General features: G+C 46.9%; 1 protein-coding gene across 1 annotated transcript; it reads right to left on the bottom strand.

Annotated features, from left to right (window-relative positions):
• Positions 1–37: 37 nt before the first annotated feature.
• LOC148319242 (uncharacterized) lies at positions 38–15,716 on the bottom strand. The gene is made up of 51 exons (XM_088282056.1): positions 15,702–15,716; positions 15,497–15,599; positions 14,374–14,519; positions 13,831–13,943; positions 13,285–13,424; positions 12,800–13,023; positions 12,620–12,726; positions 12,281–12,399; positions 12,079–12,214; positions 11,742–11,824; positions 11,114–11,233; positions 10,949–11,050; positions 10,699–10,857; positions 10,539–10,621; positions 10,051–10,195; positions 9,928–9,972; positions 9,684–9,851; positions 9,342–9,461; positions 9,160–9,270; positions 9,066–9,098; positions 8,865–8,999; positions 8,567–8,713; positions 8,318–8,452; positions 8,100–8,257; positions 7,868–8,012; positions 7,237–7,291; positions 7,095–7,161; positions 6,895–7,028; positions 6,781–6,824; positions 6,532–6,705; positions 6,285–6,439; positions 5,360–5,473; positions 5,160–5,275; positions 4,802–4,956; positions 4,537–4,742; positions 4,265–4,442; positions 3,976–4,200; positions 3,744–3,913; positions 3,592–3,662; positions 3,407–3,507; positions 3,209–3,328; positions 2,956–3,093; positions 2,712–2,866; positions 2,541–2,640; positions 2,234–2,469; positions 1,963–2,146; positions 1,644–1,892; positions 966–1,148; positions 830–889; positions 355–506; positions 38–273 (listed from the first exon to the last, which is right to left on the bottom strand). The coding sequence occupies exons 1-51, from the start codon at positions 15,714–15,716 to the stop codon at positions 229–231; spliced, it is 6,579 nt and encodes a 2,192-aa protein (XP_088138182.1). The 3' UTR covers positions 38–228.
• Between the last annotated feature and the right edge of the window lie 560 nt (positions 15,717–16,276).

Raw genomic sequence — 16,276 nt, 5'->3', positions numbered from 1 at the left:
TAATTTGATTTGTTGGCTGTTGTGTTCAGTCCGTTAGATGCCTTGACTTACAAGTCTACAAAGTAATTGTTCAGTGACTAAAAGTTGGATGTTGATTGTTCTCTGGTGTCATTTAGCGATTCTATTTTGGCTCGTTGAAGACAACCTGGAAAACGAAGTTGGTGCACTCAACAAGGCAAGGTGCTGCTGTCGATTACACAAAAAGCATGAGATGGATATTGGTCAAAGTTACGTGTCCGATTCATCTGCATAGTTGGAGTTGGCGAATGAAGGCTGCAACAAAAAAGTCAAACGTTAGCGTCACTTCATCGACCGAAAAGAAAAACAAAATGTTCTCTGGAATGGAAAACTCACAATGTCAACGTTAGTGGTCGTCCGCCTGGGGGAGATTTGCGTCGGCCACCTCAATTTGTAACCTCGCACGCCGGCCATGTAGTAGAGCAGTCCGATTATCAGGCTGAGGATGACCACGGCTGCAGTGACGGCGCCGATGATCACGCCTCTGTCTGCAAGATCAGACGCAAATATCCACGAGAATTAAAATAGGCCGGATTTTTACATCTGGCTCTATTTTGATTTAGAAGTTGAATTTATTTTGTTTTCAAATTTTGTAAAGTGCAACTTGTAGCCCGGAAAATACACTCAATGTTTTACTATGATTGATGAAAAAATGTGAAATAAGAGTAAAAATACCTTTTATTGTCATATCCATATCGTAACCTACCACACGTTTTAGTTGGAAAGCCCGATAGTCTCCGAAAACGGCCAGCATTTTTCAAGGAAACGACTTTGAACAAATTCTACTCTGGTAAATCCGAGTCACACTCACTGTCACCATTTGGACCGTCTGTGGGGAAAATCGGGTTTCCGCCGTCATCGGTTGTGTAGTCTGATGACAAAAAAAAGACAACAAAGACCAGTCTGAGTGTTTGTCAAGAAGAACTTGATCCGATCGGAATGCGTACATTGTCTGTGCCGGCACACGAAGCCTCTTTTCTGCAGACAGTCGTTGTCGTTCCATCGTCCGTCTGGATACATCTCCACGCAGTTCTCCTCAGCTATTTGGCCCGGATGAAAAACCGCATTGGGCTCACCCGGGGCCCAATTGAGGAAGCCCAGAGACGTCTTGTCCGTCCAGCCCCAGCCAACTGGAAACGTTCAAGACTTTGTTACTTTGGCGCATTGTAAGAATTAGCGACTATTTAACTTTCTGACGACTCTTTATCAATATTCCGTTCACTTGAAGACAGATCTCTGCACTTTTTTACTCTGAACTTTTTACGCATTTTTACCAACACGTTTTGATGACAGTCAAAGCCTTGCTCACTCGCTCTTAAAAATGCAACATTTATTTTTTTTTTTGCTGTTCTCAGAATAGATATTAGGCAAGCTCAAAACAGAAGTATTTTGTTTGCGCAGAAGTGTTTTTCATTGTGCCAAGTTGTAGAAAAGTGAACATATGACGAAAAAGAGGCATTTAATTTTACTGCAGTGCAGAAATTGAATTGGTTCTTCTAGCAGAATCTTGTTTTTTTTTTTTTTTTAAACAATTATCTGTACTTCTGCTTAAGTAACGATGTGAGTACTTTGGCCACCTCTGAAAATAAGCATGCGACTAAAAAATCCAAACTCGGTTGGCTCACAGTTGCGGTCCCTGGTGAGGCCGATCCAGAGGTTGTGATATTTGGTGTGGTTGAGATTTCTGATAAACTCCAACTCGGCCCTGCTGTGGAACGACGCCAGCTCGGTCTTCGCTTCGCGGCAGTAATGTCGCGCGTCGGGCCAAGAGAAGCCCTTCTGCTCATTGTAAAGCCAGTAACAGTAGCGGCCGTACGGAATCCACAATGGGAAGCACTTCCCGTCACCGGGGGCCGGAGTCACGGGAGGTTTCTCTGAGGAAAGATGGAGACGATTTCGTGAGACTTGATGGCTCTTCGCAAAGGGTGGCGACGAGATCGCTACCGGAGGAGATCTTGCAGATGTAAGCTTTGGCTTGGTCACACGCGGTGTCGTTCCAGGTGCCGTGAAACAGCGGCGAGCCTCGCATGCTGACGCAACCCTCGCCCTTCACGTTGTCGGGTTCTCCGGGGCCCCACTGAGTGAAAAATACTGGCCAGCCGTCCGTCCAGGCGAAGGAGCCGTCGTCCTGCGAGACAAGATCACATGAGGCTGGAGTGCTGACGCGAGTACAAGTGGATGATGAACTCTTGCGCTCGCCACCCCGAAGCGGCACCTTGAGCCTCAATCCGATCCAGGCGTCTGCTTTTCCCTGCAGGACCACCCCGGCGACAAAGGCCTGGTCGTAGCTCATGTCGATGCTGACCAGGTTGGCGCCGTGTTGCTCGCAAGCTTTCTGCGCTTCCTCCCACGTGGCCGGCTCCTCCACTAGCTGGTAGCAGTTCTGGTACCAGGAAACGTAGCCCGCAGGACAGGGGCTACTCGTTGGTGGAGGCGGCGTGATACTGCCCGCTGAGGTAGAACCCGGAGAACAGAGTGAGTTTGACGCACCCGACCGATCCTGTGCCGGGAATACGACTGACATTTCTTTCTGAAGCAGACGAAACTGTGCTCTTTATGGCAGGCATCGTCGTTCCACTTGCCGCTGGCGAGGACGCTGTGAGTTATGGCGACGCAATGTTCCTGGTGACGAAAGCAGTTTTTTTGTGAGCCAAAAGTCCCAGCGAGGGCGAGCGCAGCCAACGCATTCTCACCGTCCCGCCTGCGTTGTTGGGCTCCTTGCCGTTCCAGTTGGTGTAGCGGACTGGGCTCACGCCATCACTCCACGCATACTGATTCTCCACCAGGATGTCGGACAGGCCGATCCACGTCGGGAGCTCCATGTCTTTCAGGTAACTGGACACAAAGTCTAAGGGGAGATGGGCGGTGTTTTTTTTGGGGGGGTTTTTTCCGAATGAATTTGTGATAACAAAGCAAATCTCAAAATGCACCACGGACCATTTTCGTACTGGTTGTCGATCACGGCCAGATCGCCTCCTTGATCGTTGCACCAACTCCGTGCATACGTCCAGTTGGCTTTAATATCATTTTTCTTACCCTTGAACAGGAAACATTTATCTTTGAAACGCATCCATCCTAAGTAGAGGGAAGATGACACTCGTCATGAATAGGAAAAAAAATTAAACTGCAGAAAAAAGAAAAGAAAATGGAGTGCAGCCTGTTTGTGAACTGCGTCGACATGAAGCATGACCTTCAGGGCAGTGGCCGTCCCAGGGCGGCGTGGGGGGAGGAGGGGTGTGGTCACTTCCGGGAAACTTCTTGCAGACGTAACCGGCTCCGGCTCGACCGCAGTTTGCGTCGTTCCAACCGCCTTGAGCATACCGGGGTTTACAAAACGTGAGCTCGAGGGACACGACTGCCGACGTTCCGGCGAGAGCTATTCGAGTACCTTGATGTCTGTTCATCTGAACGCACTGTTCCTCCCCGTTGGCGTTGTTGGGCTCACCTGGACTCCAATGAGTGTACGAGACGGGGGAATTGTCTTGCCACCTGCGGGAAGTCACAACCAAGAACTTGGAACTGTTGGATCCATCAAGTTAAATAAAATTTGAAGTCCACACCGAGATGACGTACGCATATTGTCCATCTGCGAGCCCCATCATCCTCAGTCCAATCCAAGCAGCCGAAATCTGACCGGTTCCCACCTGGAGGAGACGTGAAACATACACGGTCACCCTGGAGACAAAAAATGTACATTCTGCTTTCAAGAGAGGTTAAAGTCCCACCATGCTGTTGACATATGCCTGTTCGTCCTTGTTCAGGATGGATACGAGCCGGGCTTTCTCGACCCAACAGCGGTGCATCGCCGTGTGGAAGTCCACGATGTCCGTGTCGTTGTAGTAGTAGCACATGTGATTGTTCTTCCTCCAACCGGGGTTGGTGCCACAATCGGGAGCTGCACAAAGATGTGTTTTGAGCAAAAAAAAAGTGAGCTCGTGAAAAGGGGGTTCCGCTGACCTGGTACTGGCGACGGCGGCACCGGAGGCACGATGGGGTTCTGTCCTTTGGCGATCATGCAGATCCAGTCTTGGTGGGCATCGCAGTTGAGATCGTTCCACCAGGAATACGTTCCGTTGGCGTTGCTAACAATCTCCACGCACTCCTCACGACCGTCGTGGTCGTTTGGCTCGCCGGGACCCCAGTTGGTGTGTGACAGTGCTGAGCCGTCGCTCCACGAATAACCTACGCGTTAGAAGAGTAATCTGAAATTGGCGCATGCTTTTGGCGGTTTTCCCGGAAGCTTCACCTCCTTCTGTGGGGTTGTTCCTCAGGCCGATCCACTTGCTGCTTCCTTTGCTGTACAGGGAGAGGAAGTCCTCCTCCTGCTGACTGTGGATGCTGACCAGGTTGGCCCCTCTTGACACACAATCTTCATGTGCGGCCCCCCAACTCTTCTTCATGGACCACTCTACGTTGTGGAAGAGCTGCAAGAAATCAACCAGAAGTTCAAATAGTGTCGGGACATGATTCATCAAGCAGAGCAGGAGGGGACCCGTTGAAATTGTGTAAAAGACACACCTTGTAACAATTCCTGAAATTGGACTTGGAGGTCCAGCTCTCAGCGCAGTCCTGTGCAGGAGGTGGAGTCGGGGCTTTGGTGGGCGGGGTTATGTCCGGCCGGGGTTTCTCACAGATAAAAGCAAATTTCTCGGAGCACTGCTTGTCATCCCAGAAGCCGCCGACTTGACCGGTCGTCATGGCGACGCAGGTGCCATCCCCGTTATCTGTGAGACATTTGACTTTGCAAATCAACTGATGTTTCGTTGGTGCGTTGGTTCCGTACCTGGCTGATTTCGGTCCCAGTGAGTGAAGGTGACTGGGTCGCCGTTTTGCCAGATGTAGTGCACGCCTCCTCCCGGGCCCGCTTTCGCTCGCAGGCCGATCCACCACAGACCAGTTTTTCCTGAGAGCGCCACTGTAAAATGGGATTGCTCGTATCTGCAATGAAACATTGTTTGAAGGACGTCCGTCCGTCTCTCTCTCTCTCTCTCTCTCTCTCTCTCTCTCTCTCATATATGGTAAAAGGGTGGAGCGAGGCACATTGGAGTTCATGGATTGGTCAATATTTAACAGAATCGAGAATTGTGCCAATAAAAGCCCCGGGAAGTTGATCTTTTACCGATTGTCGCTGCACCACTCACATATCTCCAATGTGGAGCAAAAATCCATCCTGCTCTTTACAGAAAGCCGCGGCATCCGACCAGCTCCGGCCCGTCTCTTCCATCCAGTAGCAGGCGTAGCCATAAGCGTCCCAGCCCTGACTCACAACACAAAGGTCATCTTTCTTACAGTTCAAGATGCTGTTTAAATAAAAAAAAAAAAAAAAGGTTTTTTGCCCCACCTGCGGACAGCCGTACACGGTGGGCTTCACTGAGGGAGGCTGGAAATGCGCTTTGGGCATTTTACACATGAAGCTATTTAGTTCTGTGCACGACACGTCGTTCCATCTGCCAGTCTGAAAGTAAGAATCGAATCAAGTTCAATAGTTTTTGCATTGTGGTCTTAAAGGGACCCTTCACTGAGGTTAACATCAAGATGGCATCAGTACTAAAACGCTCAGCCCTAAGTTTTTTTTTTTGTGATGAGATTTACAACAAATTGGCACACCCCCTTTTGGAGCTTAGCTTGTTATTTTTTTCTGGTTTCAGTGTCTGCGTCACGGCAGGGAGGCAAGCGGGGTCATATTGCTCCAATTGTCAGTTGTTGTCCAAAGCAACGACCGATCGCCACCAAAATGCAAATCTTGTCCACTTCAACCTGTGAAAGTAGAAAAGCGTTCTGCGCGATCTTTAGATTTATTGACATCAAATGTGAGGTCATGTGATCACCTCCACAAAATTGATCGTGTCTCCACTTGCACGGGCTGAAGCGGACAAGGGAAAGAATGCGCACACGAACGCTGACTGGTAATATTTGGGCCATTTAGCTACCCTAAAGTCGCGTCAAATCTCAGCAGGCGGCTCCACGGCCACGTGTGGCCGCTTTGGAACGCTCCATTGAGCGGCGTATACGCAGTCTGCCAATGTTGCGTTCCAAAGAATAAAACGGCGTATTTCCAATGAAGAGTTCATAATCAGTCCCTGAAGTGACTCCGACTGAAACTAGGAGAGAGCGGAGGAGCAGGGCGTGGCCATGTTCCTCATTAAAAGCCGCCGTTTTTTTAAGTCATCCCTTATTTCCAAATTTCTTCATAATGAAGAGAAAATAAAAGATTACATTTCATGTTATGTAGGATGAGTGCATCATTGCATTGAATGTCATCGCACCTGGTGCAACATCTCCACACAATCCTCATTGAAACCGTCATGGTTGTTGGGTTCTCCTGGGGCCCAATGGGTGAAGGTCACCATGTGCTGGTCTGACCAGACAAACATGCCGGAGATGACAAGGTCGTTCAATCCTGTCCACATGTCACTCGTGACTGTAGAAGACGAACAAGAACAAATCCCTGGTTCAGAAATTCCACTTTTCCTTCGTATTTCTGATTTGGGAGCATCAAATGTTGTTGCGTACCCAAGTACAAGTAACTTTGCAGCCAGTTCTGCTCCACAACGGAGCGAATGGACACCAATTCAGCAGACAAACTCCGACAGGTGTCCTGAGCATCCGCCCATGTCTTTTTGTCCTCGAAAGCTTTGTAACAGAACTCCCCGAACTCGTGCCAGTCGGGTCCCGGACATCTTAGCTCTGAAGATGAAAAGTGGTTGAGAAGTGGAGCAGTTTGATGTCAGAACATCTGCAAATGGACTCCACAAAATTTACCTCCATTGGCAAAAGTATAAGAAACCGGATATTCGCCATCATATCTGCAGATATTAAAGCGATGATTAGCTCCGCCTCTTAATTGGACGTAGCAGTTTTATCCTAGTCACTCACTGTCTGGAGATAATCCCATTCCTGGTTGAGCCGGCGTAGAAATTCTGCCCCGGAGCTTTCAACAAAGTACAATCTCCTCCCACTTCATTCAGAATGACGCCGGCGTGGATTGCGGCCGCACAGATGTTTGAGTCCTGTCTCAAAAGAAGCGCAAAGTTTTGATCCAAGAAACTGAACCGGCGGATCTGACAATCCCATACCGCTCGATAGACGGATGTTCCGTAGATGTTGTAGCTGGTTTTGGAGCAACCTGCTGGACAGTGGACCCTGAAGACAACATGACTTGCGTCAGAGCGCCGGATGGGTGACGTCGTCGCGCAAAACATAGAAAGTTTCACTCACGTCATTTGATCGTTGGCAAAGTTGAAGTTAGGCTTGTTGGCACAAGTGATTGCATCTGTTGGGTGCAAGTTTCAATTCAAAGCAGGTTTTGATTCTCACAACATACACACACTAGTGATAGACTGATTATCAGCCGTGCCGATTATCGCAGCCGATATTTGGCATTTTGCCGATTTATCGTATCGGTCTTTTTAACTTTCGAGGCCGATAAATTAAAAGCTGGTTTATTTTGGCTTGCTGGAGCACACTTCTCTCTTTCTCTCTGCTGTGCTGGTGGCCCCGCCTGCAGAAACAGATTGGCCCGCCCACAGCACCATCCGATTGGTTCCTTGTGCAGTGGGCAGCATTTGTTAGACTTTTAAAACAAACTCGTCTATTTTCTAAGATCCAAAAAAGCTTTGCAAATCACTGAAGTCGTTTAATAAACGTGCTGAAAGAAATTTAAACGTAGTCAAATTTCGGATGTTTTTTTTTTTTTTCCCAAAGTTTTGACAATTTTGCCCCTTTTTCAATAAATGAATATCAGCTTGAAATATCCATGACGACTAATAATCGGTATTGACCCAGTAAAAAGCATCTCGTGTATCACTAAAACACACGCACACACACAGCGGTGGAGTGTCTTGCTTACAGTCCGGCGTGCATCCCAAGACGTCAAAGCGAAGGCCGACTTGGCCGTTAAACTCCAGCGGCAGAATGCGAATGTACTGAGCAGAAACGGGCGTTCCCAGCAGCTGCGTGTCAGCCGTGTTCCTGTCCGTCGATCCGGGAAAAAACTACAAATAGAACATCTCCAAGTTTGCATTTCATGACTGCAGTCTGCACGACAGGCTCGGATTCAAATGGACCGGGTGGCCACTTACGGGCCCGTCGTCTGTGTAGTCCGTCCACGACCTCCCATCAATGCTATGCTGCATCTTAAACCTCGTGACCCAGTGGTCAGCGTTGGGACACCCTTGCATCACGATCCCCGTCACCTTTCTTTTCTGGCCAAGGTTCGCCTGGATCCAGCTGCTGGTGGCTGCAGGAAGCTGATTTTTGATTCACTTTGTTCTGGAACGCTGGATAAATGCCAACTTACGATTTCCTGACGGCTTCCAACAGGAGTTTCCGTTCAGACGGGCTTTGTTGGGGGTAAAAGTGCTCAAGGAGGAGGAGGCTGAAAGCTGAGCGTCTGTGATGTTCCTGTCCTCGATTCCCAGACCGTGAAGACACACTGGGATAAAAAAAAAAGTCATTGTTACGTCTCTTAAAAGCGTTCAGTAAATGTTTGACCATCCTCTTCTATTGGATTTTTTTTTATTTTTTCAATTGCAGCTGCGACGCCCACCTTTTTGTTCACAGCTGTAGACGATCTCAAGGTATTTGGAGACGGTGGGGCAGGGGTCCTCCTCGGCATGGGCGTACGCAAAGCAGAAGGGCCGATTGTCGCACGCTTTCCTGTACAACGGGAGGACGCCTTCCACCGTGCAGCTTCCTGCAAGTGATGCCGCTTACCAACATTTCCACGTGCACACTCAACACGAGGACGAATTTTGGTCTTGCTCATCTGATCTCCTGTTCTGATCCAGATTGTGACGACGACGACGACGACTCAACGGAGGCACTAGCGCTTTCTCGGATCTTACCATCTGCCCCTCCCGCGTGCGAGCAGATATCCGCACTTTTTCGTCCGTAGAACGCCGACTGGATGTTGATGACACTTTCTTGCGGGCAGTGAAGGACGGCGGACGATTCCTGGCAAACGTTTGCCGTCATGAAGCCTGCGAGAGCGCGTTGCCGTTAGTTTGCCGGATGACTTTTTAAGGCCCAACTCAAAGGCGACGTACCGTCATGAGGGGGCGGGGGTTCCGGCGTCTTCCCTACGAGAGAAACCCAAACATTGCTGTGCTGCGCGACGACGATCGCAACTTGCCATCGTACCTCTTCTCTTGCAGATGTAGCCTCGCTTGTGCTCACAGTTGTCGTCATTCCAGTAACCGCTGTTGATGAGCATAGAAAGGCAGTCCTCGCCAAAGTAGTTATCGGGATTTCCTGTCAGGAGGAAGAACATCTTAAACCAGTGCCATCGCCAACGTTGTAACCTTGAAAGCATCCACAAGCACCTGCACTCCATCGTACGTATCGGAAAGGCGATCCGTCTGTCCACTGCCAGCCGCCTTCGACGATGGAATCGTGGCCGCCCATCCACAACGAGATCCCGGTCGGGCTCACCTGGATCACACCTGCAGACGACTCATTTAATTGAATTTCAATTTCTGTTGAGCGTCCATTTTTCGATATTGTTCGTCCTCACGAGGATCGCGGGGGCGTCACGCAAAACAGCGAAAGACCACAGTTGACTTTTGAACCCGCAATTGAGAGCCACTATTTCGTTTCAAGATTTCACGTCATTTAATAATCAGGAAACGCCACGAGTGAACGGAAGAGCAACGCCATCGTCGTACCGTGTACGAAGGCTTGTTCGAAGGGATCGGTGATGCTGACCAAGTCCCCCCCCTGGTTGATGCAGTCGGCTCGGGCCTCAGCCCAGGTCCTCGTCGACAAGTAGTTGAACAGGTAACAAAAGTCGTTAAAGGGGTCCGCCATCCACGAGCCGCATTTTTCATTCCAGCCTGAAGCGATTACAAACAAATTGTACGTGTGTGTGTTAGAGGAGAGTGTGTGTGTGTGTGTGTGTGTGCGAGCCACCTGGTCCTGATGTTGGCGGCTGGGGAGGCGGTCCTTGGCCTTTGGCTGCCAGGATGTGATGAGGACGAAATATGAGCGAGCACATTTCGTAGAACGCCAATTAAGAGTTGATGAGCGGCGGACCTTTTTTGCAGATGAATTCGTAAGTGGCCGTGCAGAAGTCGTCGTTGAGTTTTCCGGCGAGCGGGTGCATCGGGCCTTGCAGGTGAACGCAGTCCTCATCGTTCTGCCAGTTGTCCGGCTGGTTCGGTCCCCACGGGAGGAGGTTCTGTGCGTCAGATTTCGGTGGGTCGCGTTTACGTGCGTTGTCTGCTCTAGAGGTGAGCTCGTCACTATAATTTTTCGGACGGTTAATAAACTGCCTTTCTTTTTGACAGTTACAGAAGGTGATTTTTTTTTTCCTTCACATTCGAAATATTATTGGGATATTAATTAACATTTTGTTTTCATCTTAATATTGAATGTTTTTTTTCTCGCAGGATTACAAATTAGATTATCCTGGTAAAAAAAAAAAAAAACTTTGACTTCATGACTCATTTTCTTAATATTGCAAATTTTTTTCTTTGAATTTTGAAAACATTTTTGGAGACTGCTGTAAACGTTCCACTTACTGCCGCTGATCCGTCCGTGTACACAAACTGGTTTTCAATCTTAATGTCGTTGAGTCCCACCCACGTTTGTCCCGGCATGTGAGCTTCGGGGCGAAAAAAAGACGAGAACCCTTGAAGGATATGACGTTGCCATGTAGGTCCGAGTGGTTTTGGTGCTCACCAATCAAGAAGCTGAGCTCTTCCTCTGAGTGGAAGCTGGCGAGGTGACCTTGTTGCGAGACGCAATAAGTCTCGGCATCTTGCCACGTTTTCACCAAGTCGCCCTCGAAATGGTAGCAAAAATCACCATACAGCAAATAGCCGGCGTCGCAGTGGGAAGCTAAGTGGACAAATATTTATGATGAAACCTTGAAGGTTCTCAAAACGGGAAACGGAAAAAAAAAAAAAAAAAAGGCATCGGTGAGACTCACTCGGCTCTGGAGTCGGTTTGGGATTTTGTCCTCCCGTCATCTCGCAAATGTAACCGAACTTCTTGAAGCAGTTGCTCGTTTCCCATTTCCCTTCGTAATTTCCTTTCGGGATCCACAACAATTATGTGATGTCATTCAATCGATCGGATCAAAAGCGCATCGTACCTGTGAAGATTTGTCCGCAATCCCAAATGTTTGCCGTGTTTCTGGGCCAACCGGGTCCGTAGTTTGTGTAGTTGACGTCACTTTGGTCCACCCAGCGGAACGTCCCATCCTGGTCCTTATCTGGAGCACCAATGTGGACATGGACAGTAGGCGACACATATACGGAAAGGTAAAATTGAAGAAAAGTAGCCGTTCGTTTGATCCGTTGAGAGCAAGAATTTTTTTTTTTTTTTTTAACGCAGACCATCCACCCATCCATTATCTGATCCGCTTCAACTCACGAGGCATGCGGGGGGTGCTGGAGCCACATATAGACGACAACATTGGGAAGAAACAGGAGTACCCGGAGAAAAGCCACGCAGGCACGGTGAAAACATGCAAACTCCACACAGGAAGGCCGGAACCGGAATCGAACCCACGACCTCTGCGCTGCGAGGCCATCGTGCTAACCCGTCGTCCACGCAGAGCAATATTTTAAAAACACAATTCGTCTCCAGGATTCAAACTATCCAATTACGCTTGCCAAATGAAAAAGCTTCCAGTGTTTTTGCCTGGCAAAAAATATTTTGTTTTCGCCCTTCGTCAGCCCCAAAGTGAACGGATGGGGAAAAAAAATCAAACGGTTTACCTGATAAACCAATCCAGATGTCGGGAATATCCACTTGGTGAAAGTCAGGAAGTTTTCCATTAATGAAGAATTGTTCTTCTTTGCTGCAAGAAATTAAAAAAAAAAAATCTCATATTGTGCACGTTCAAATAATGCAGTAAATACCCCCTAAATGTTGCGGGTTCGACAATGAGACCACCAAATTTGTTTAAATAAGTCTGACAAAAGCATTTTTGTTACAAATGGAAAGAAGACGACTGCAGCGCCCCAATAATTCAATTCAGACATTTTATTTCAGACGAGCATCGCGGTGACAGGCCGTCTACGCCCGAAATCCGCAAAGGTGACCGGAGCGTACCTGTTTATGATGAGCAAGTGAGCCCCCTCATTAGTGCAGGTGGTGAAGGCCTCGTACCAGGTGGTCAGCAAGTCGGTGTTGCTGACGAGCCAGTAGCAGCTTCCGGAGAAACTCTGCCAACCGGCGGGGCAGACGGCTGCAGCGGGACACGACGATTGAGCGTTTGTCGTTTGAAAGCGTCGACAATGACGACGTCGCTTACTGTTCAACGGCCGCTTGCACATGTATGGACGCTCGTATCGGCACAGGTGTGACCTCCACTTGCCAAACTCATCGGTCGGATCTTTGATGATGGCCGCGCAGGAGCCCACTTGGTCGTCGCTGTCAGGAGTTGCGTCACAAATTTTGACAAACAGGCGTGATTAGCGGTCGTGTCGGGAAGATTTTTTTTTTTTTTTCTGTCACCAAAATGATCGTTGTCCGTCTATGCAACTATCCCGGGGTGTCTTTCAGAGATTTTTTTTCTCGCTTTGTGATCTGGCTGGTTAACAGTCAGAGACGAAGACGGTAAATTGGCCGTGCACCAATGCGACTTTCTTACATTGTGGGTTCATCCGGGGCCCAGTTGGTGTAGGTCACTGGCAGAGCGTCGGACCAGTTCATGTGCAAGTTTCCCTCTTCAAGCTCACACGAAATCTTATTGCATTTCTGCAAAAAAGAATCCTGCTGTTCAATCGAGTTCCTCGTACGGTTGTCACGGTTCCAAACATTTATATCTTACCAAATTGGAGAGTCCGATCCACAGGTCGATCCGATACGGATCCAGCATCCCGGTCACGTAGCGCTCCTCCCGCTCGGAGGTGATGGAGACGAGGTCGCCGCCCTCCGCGATGCAGTCGTGACGGGCCGCCGACCAGCTCTTGGCAGTTGCTGACTTCAGCTTGTAGCAGTCGGAGCTGTACCGGTGCCACCCGTTGGTCAGATCACACTGTGGCCCCAGAGTGGCTAAAAGCACATTTGTCTGGCTGTGAGGTGAATGTGCTATTGGTTGAAACACCGCAAGAAGCACTGACCCACATTTACAACCACAATTGGGATATTTGTTCCATTAAATTGTCTTCATTTCTAACATTTCATTCGGCTTGCATGATTTTAGCCTCCGTGAAAATCGGCGATTGAATTTGCTAACTAATTGTAACAAACTACAAAACCAAACAGATTTCAAATTGGCCTCACACGGCCAGCTAACTGGAAGTGTGGACTCACGGTTGGCGTGCTTGCAGATGTATTTTCTCTTGACGTCGCAGTTCTCATCATTCCACTGACCCAAGCTGCCGCCCACCACCTGACCACAGTCCTCACCTGGCTCGTCACCCCAGTTGTCAGGCTGACCTTGCATCCAGTACCTGAGGAAAAAAGACCAAATCTTACTTTTTTTCCCTCAATTATTTTAACAGTGTATACAGTGCTACCTTGAATTCCAAGTTTAATTTAGTCTGAAACTAAGCTCATTGAAAGGAATTGACCTGCCATTGGTTTGCTCCGGACTTCCCAAAAAAAAAAAAAAAAGTTTTCTATTTCTGTACCACTTATCGTCCCTAGAGTTACATGTGCGCTTTGGACAAGAGCCGGAGAACACCACAAACTGGTTACCTGGATACCAAACAACCAATCACACAAATGAGACGATCGATAGAATGAAATCTGCCTAGCAACAAGGGAGCAGGAAGAAGAATCGGAACAATTCAATTGGTCCTTGTTGCCACGTCTGCGAGCTGGCTCAGCTTTGAATGCTTTCTCATGACTACTTACGAAATGTATTGGATGAAAGGACTCCCATCTGTCCATTCCCAAACTCCCTCAGTAATTCCGTCCGTCAGGCCGATCCAGAAGATCTCCGTGCCGATTTGCGTCCTCACCCACAACTACAAGAAATCGTACTTGAAAATTATCGCCCAACAAATTACTGATCACCAGAGTTGACAAAACAACTCACACTTGGATCTTACATAGATTTACGGATACTTCTACTTTCACCATAATCCTTGTTTTAATATAAATGCTGATTTTAAGTTAAAAAAAATAAAACAGACTTGTCAAGATGCAAATTGTAAATGTTGACGTCACGCCACTGTTAGAAGAAAAGTGAGATTATTATTACACAAACACGATGGTAACTTCCATGGAGTCCGTTTATTATAGTAGTTGATTAACAATTGTTAGGCAACAACTCGCTGGGTCAACAACGTGGGGAACCTTGACATGACACAGTGCAGCGACACTCAACGTCCAATTGGTGGTACTGCAATGCCACCTGTAACAGCCACTGCTTCGCGGCGGGTTTGAGCGACTCACCCTCTCATGGATGTCCTGAATACTCATCAGGTTGCTATTGTGTGATAAACAAAAGGAGTTAGCCTCCCACCACGTTTTTGCTTCATTGGAGAAGTAGTAACATTTGTGCTCATTTTCCCGCCAGCCAGCCTCACACTGGCACCGCCCTAGAAATAAAACACAAACATTCATTAAACTTGACGTCATGCAGGGAAAATAGGAACAAGATTGTTGTCTTTGTATTCAACTATGTAATAATAATAATAATAATAATGATAATGCAACTTTTATCTGGATTCTGTGTGTAGACGCCACGGAAATTTTAAAGGTGTGAAAATAAGGTGACTCAATTGTTGTTGAAATTGTTACTCATGTTCAGTACAAAGGGAGGTTTCAAGTTGTCGCTGGAATACATAAAACTGTAAAAGTCTCATGACTTGAACGCCGCACGCAAAATGTTGGATAATATTTAACATTTTTTACACACCTGACTATTACATCACATGATGATGATGAAGAGCATCATCATTGTCATTATTAAAGACGCCAGCAAAACAACTGGTCTACAAACACACCCCTTTCTTTCTTACAAATAACAGTTGACGATATTTTTAAGATTTTCTGTGAATCAAGAAAAATGTAAAACGTCAAATGTCACGTCTTCATCTTTTTTTTCTGTTAATTTGTCCCCAGAGAAAAGATAACACAAACAACAATTGGGAATAAAATGTGACTTGTTTTAGACAATGAGATCAGCTTCGCATAAAAAATGAAGGTAAAATGACAAAAACATTTGAAAATAAATTCCGTATTAAAAATAAAATGAAAAAGGAAAACTCCAAATGTATTTTTTCATTAAAAAAAACTAACCTTTCATTTGTATTTTTTAACAGACAGAAACTAAAACTCCGAATCACATTTTTAATCTAAAAGAGTACAATGAGATATTTATTTCAATTCTTGTGTATTAAATAAATAGATGCCTTTTTTCCCTTCAATGCAATAAAAAAATTGCTATATTATATAAATATAAAAACATTTGCAGTGGAAAATAAATGTCACAAATAATTCTGAAAGGAAAAAGGTTTTGTACTTGAAGACGGCTGACCCCAAACATGAAAATAAATCCAAACAGGAAACTCACCACAAGAAGGAAGCGTGCCGATGCTGACGAGCAGCAGCAGAAATGATGCTGCGCTCCTCTTCATCTTTTCCTTGAAACTCGCCTGCAGCAGCGGCTGCTTAATCTGAGCTCAACGTGTCAATTCTCTGAATGTCATCAAACATGCCATCGTCTTCTCGCGCCCAAAGAGTCCAAAGAGTGCAAGTTGTAAAGCACGAGCTCACACCAGCTTCTGGGTCATAATGAATCATATTTGACAAAGCAACATGTAAGCTTGTAAAATGGGAAGGGGACAAAATACCAGAATGCAAAACACGCAGCTGGAAATTCGACTAAAGACCCGGTGAAGTCATGCATTTGATTTCTGTTAAGAATTTTATACATTCTGAAAATGAGACCAAAAAAGTTCAAACTAATTTTTTGGAGCCTGCCTAAAAGGTGGCCTGATGACGTCATTGGTGATCAGCATGAGTCGCCCCCAGTCCAATTTCTCTGGTTTATTATTAAAAGTCAAGTTCAAATCCAATAAATGGCATGAAACAGTACAAATGTAAGAGATGAACTGTCAACGGTTGGGAAAAAAGAAAAAGTCTGAATTGTGTGGTCAACAATGACATTTTTTTTGTTCCACTTCACAAAGTCCAACAAAGATTTTATAACAAGCACATGTTGCAGCATCAATAAACTTTGATTACTTTTTAACTTTACGTCAATACAGTACTTGGACGTAAACAATGTATTTTTGCACCGTTGATGAGAATGAAACAAGTGTGAGCTGGAGCTCATCCCAGCTGGCTTTCA

Source organism: Idiotropiscis lumnitzeri, chromosome 18 (genome assembly GCF_059441095.1).
Source record: "Idiotropiscis lumnitzeri isolate Australia: NSW breed Sydney's pygmy pipehorse chromosome 18, RoL_Ilum_1.0, whole genome shotgun sequence".
Lineage (NCBI taxonomy): Eukaryota > Metazoa > Chordata > Actinopteri > Syngnathiformes > Syngnathidae > Idiotropiscis > Idiotropiscis lumnitzeri.
This window is presented reverse-complemented; position numbering and strand designations above follow the sequence as displayed.

Coding starts and splice junctions, on each gene's coding strand:
- LOC148319242 (XM_088282056.1), bottom strand. Junction 9,271..9,341: donor ATACGTACGATGGAGTGCAG/GTGCTTGTGGAT, acceptor TCCTCCTGACAG/GAAATCCCGATAACTACTTT. Junction 4,957..5,159: donor TTGCTCCACATTGGAGATAT/GTGAGTGGTGCA, acceptor GTTTCATTGCAG/ATACGAGCAATCCCATTTTA.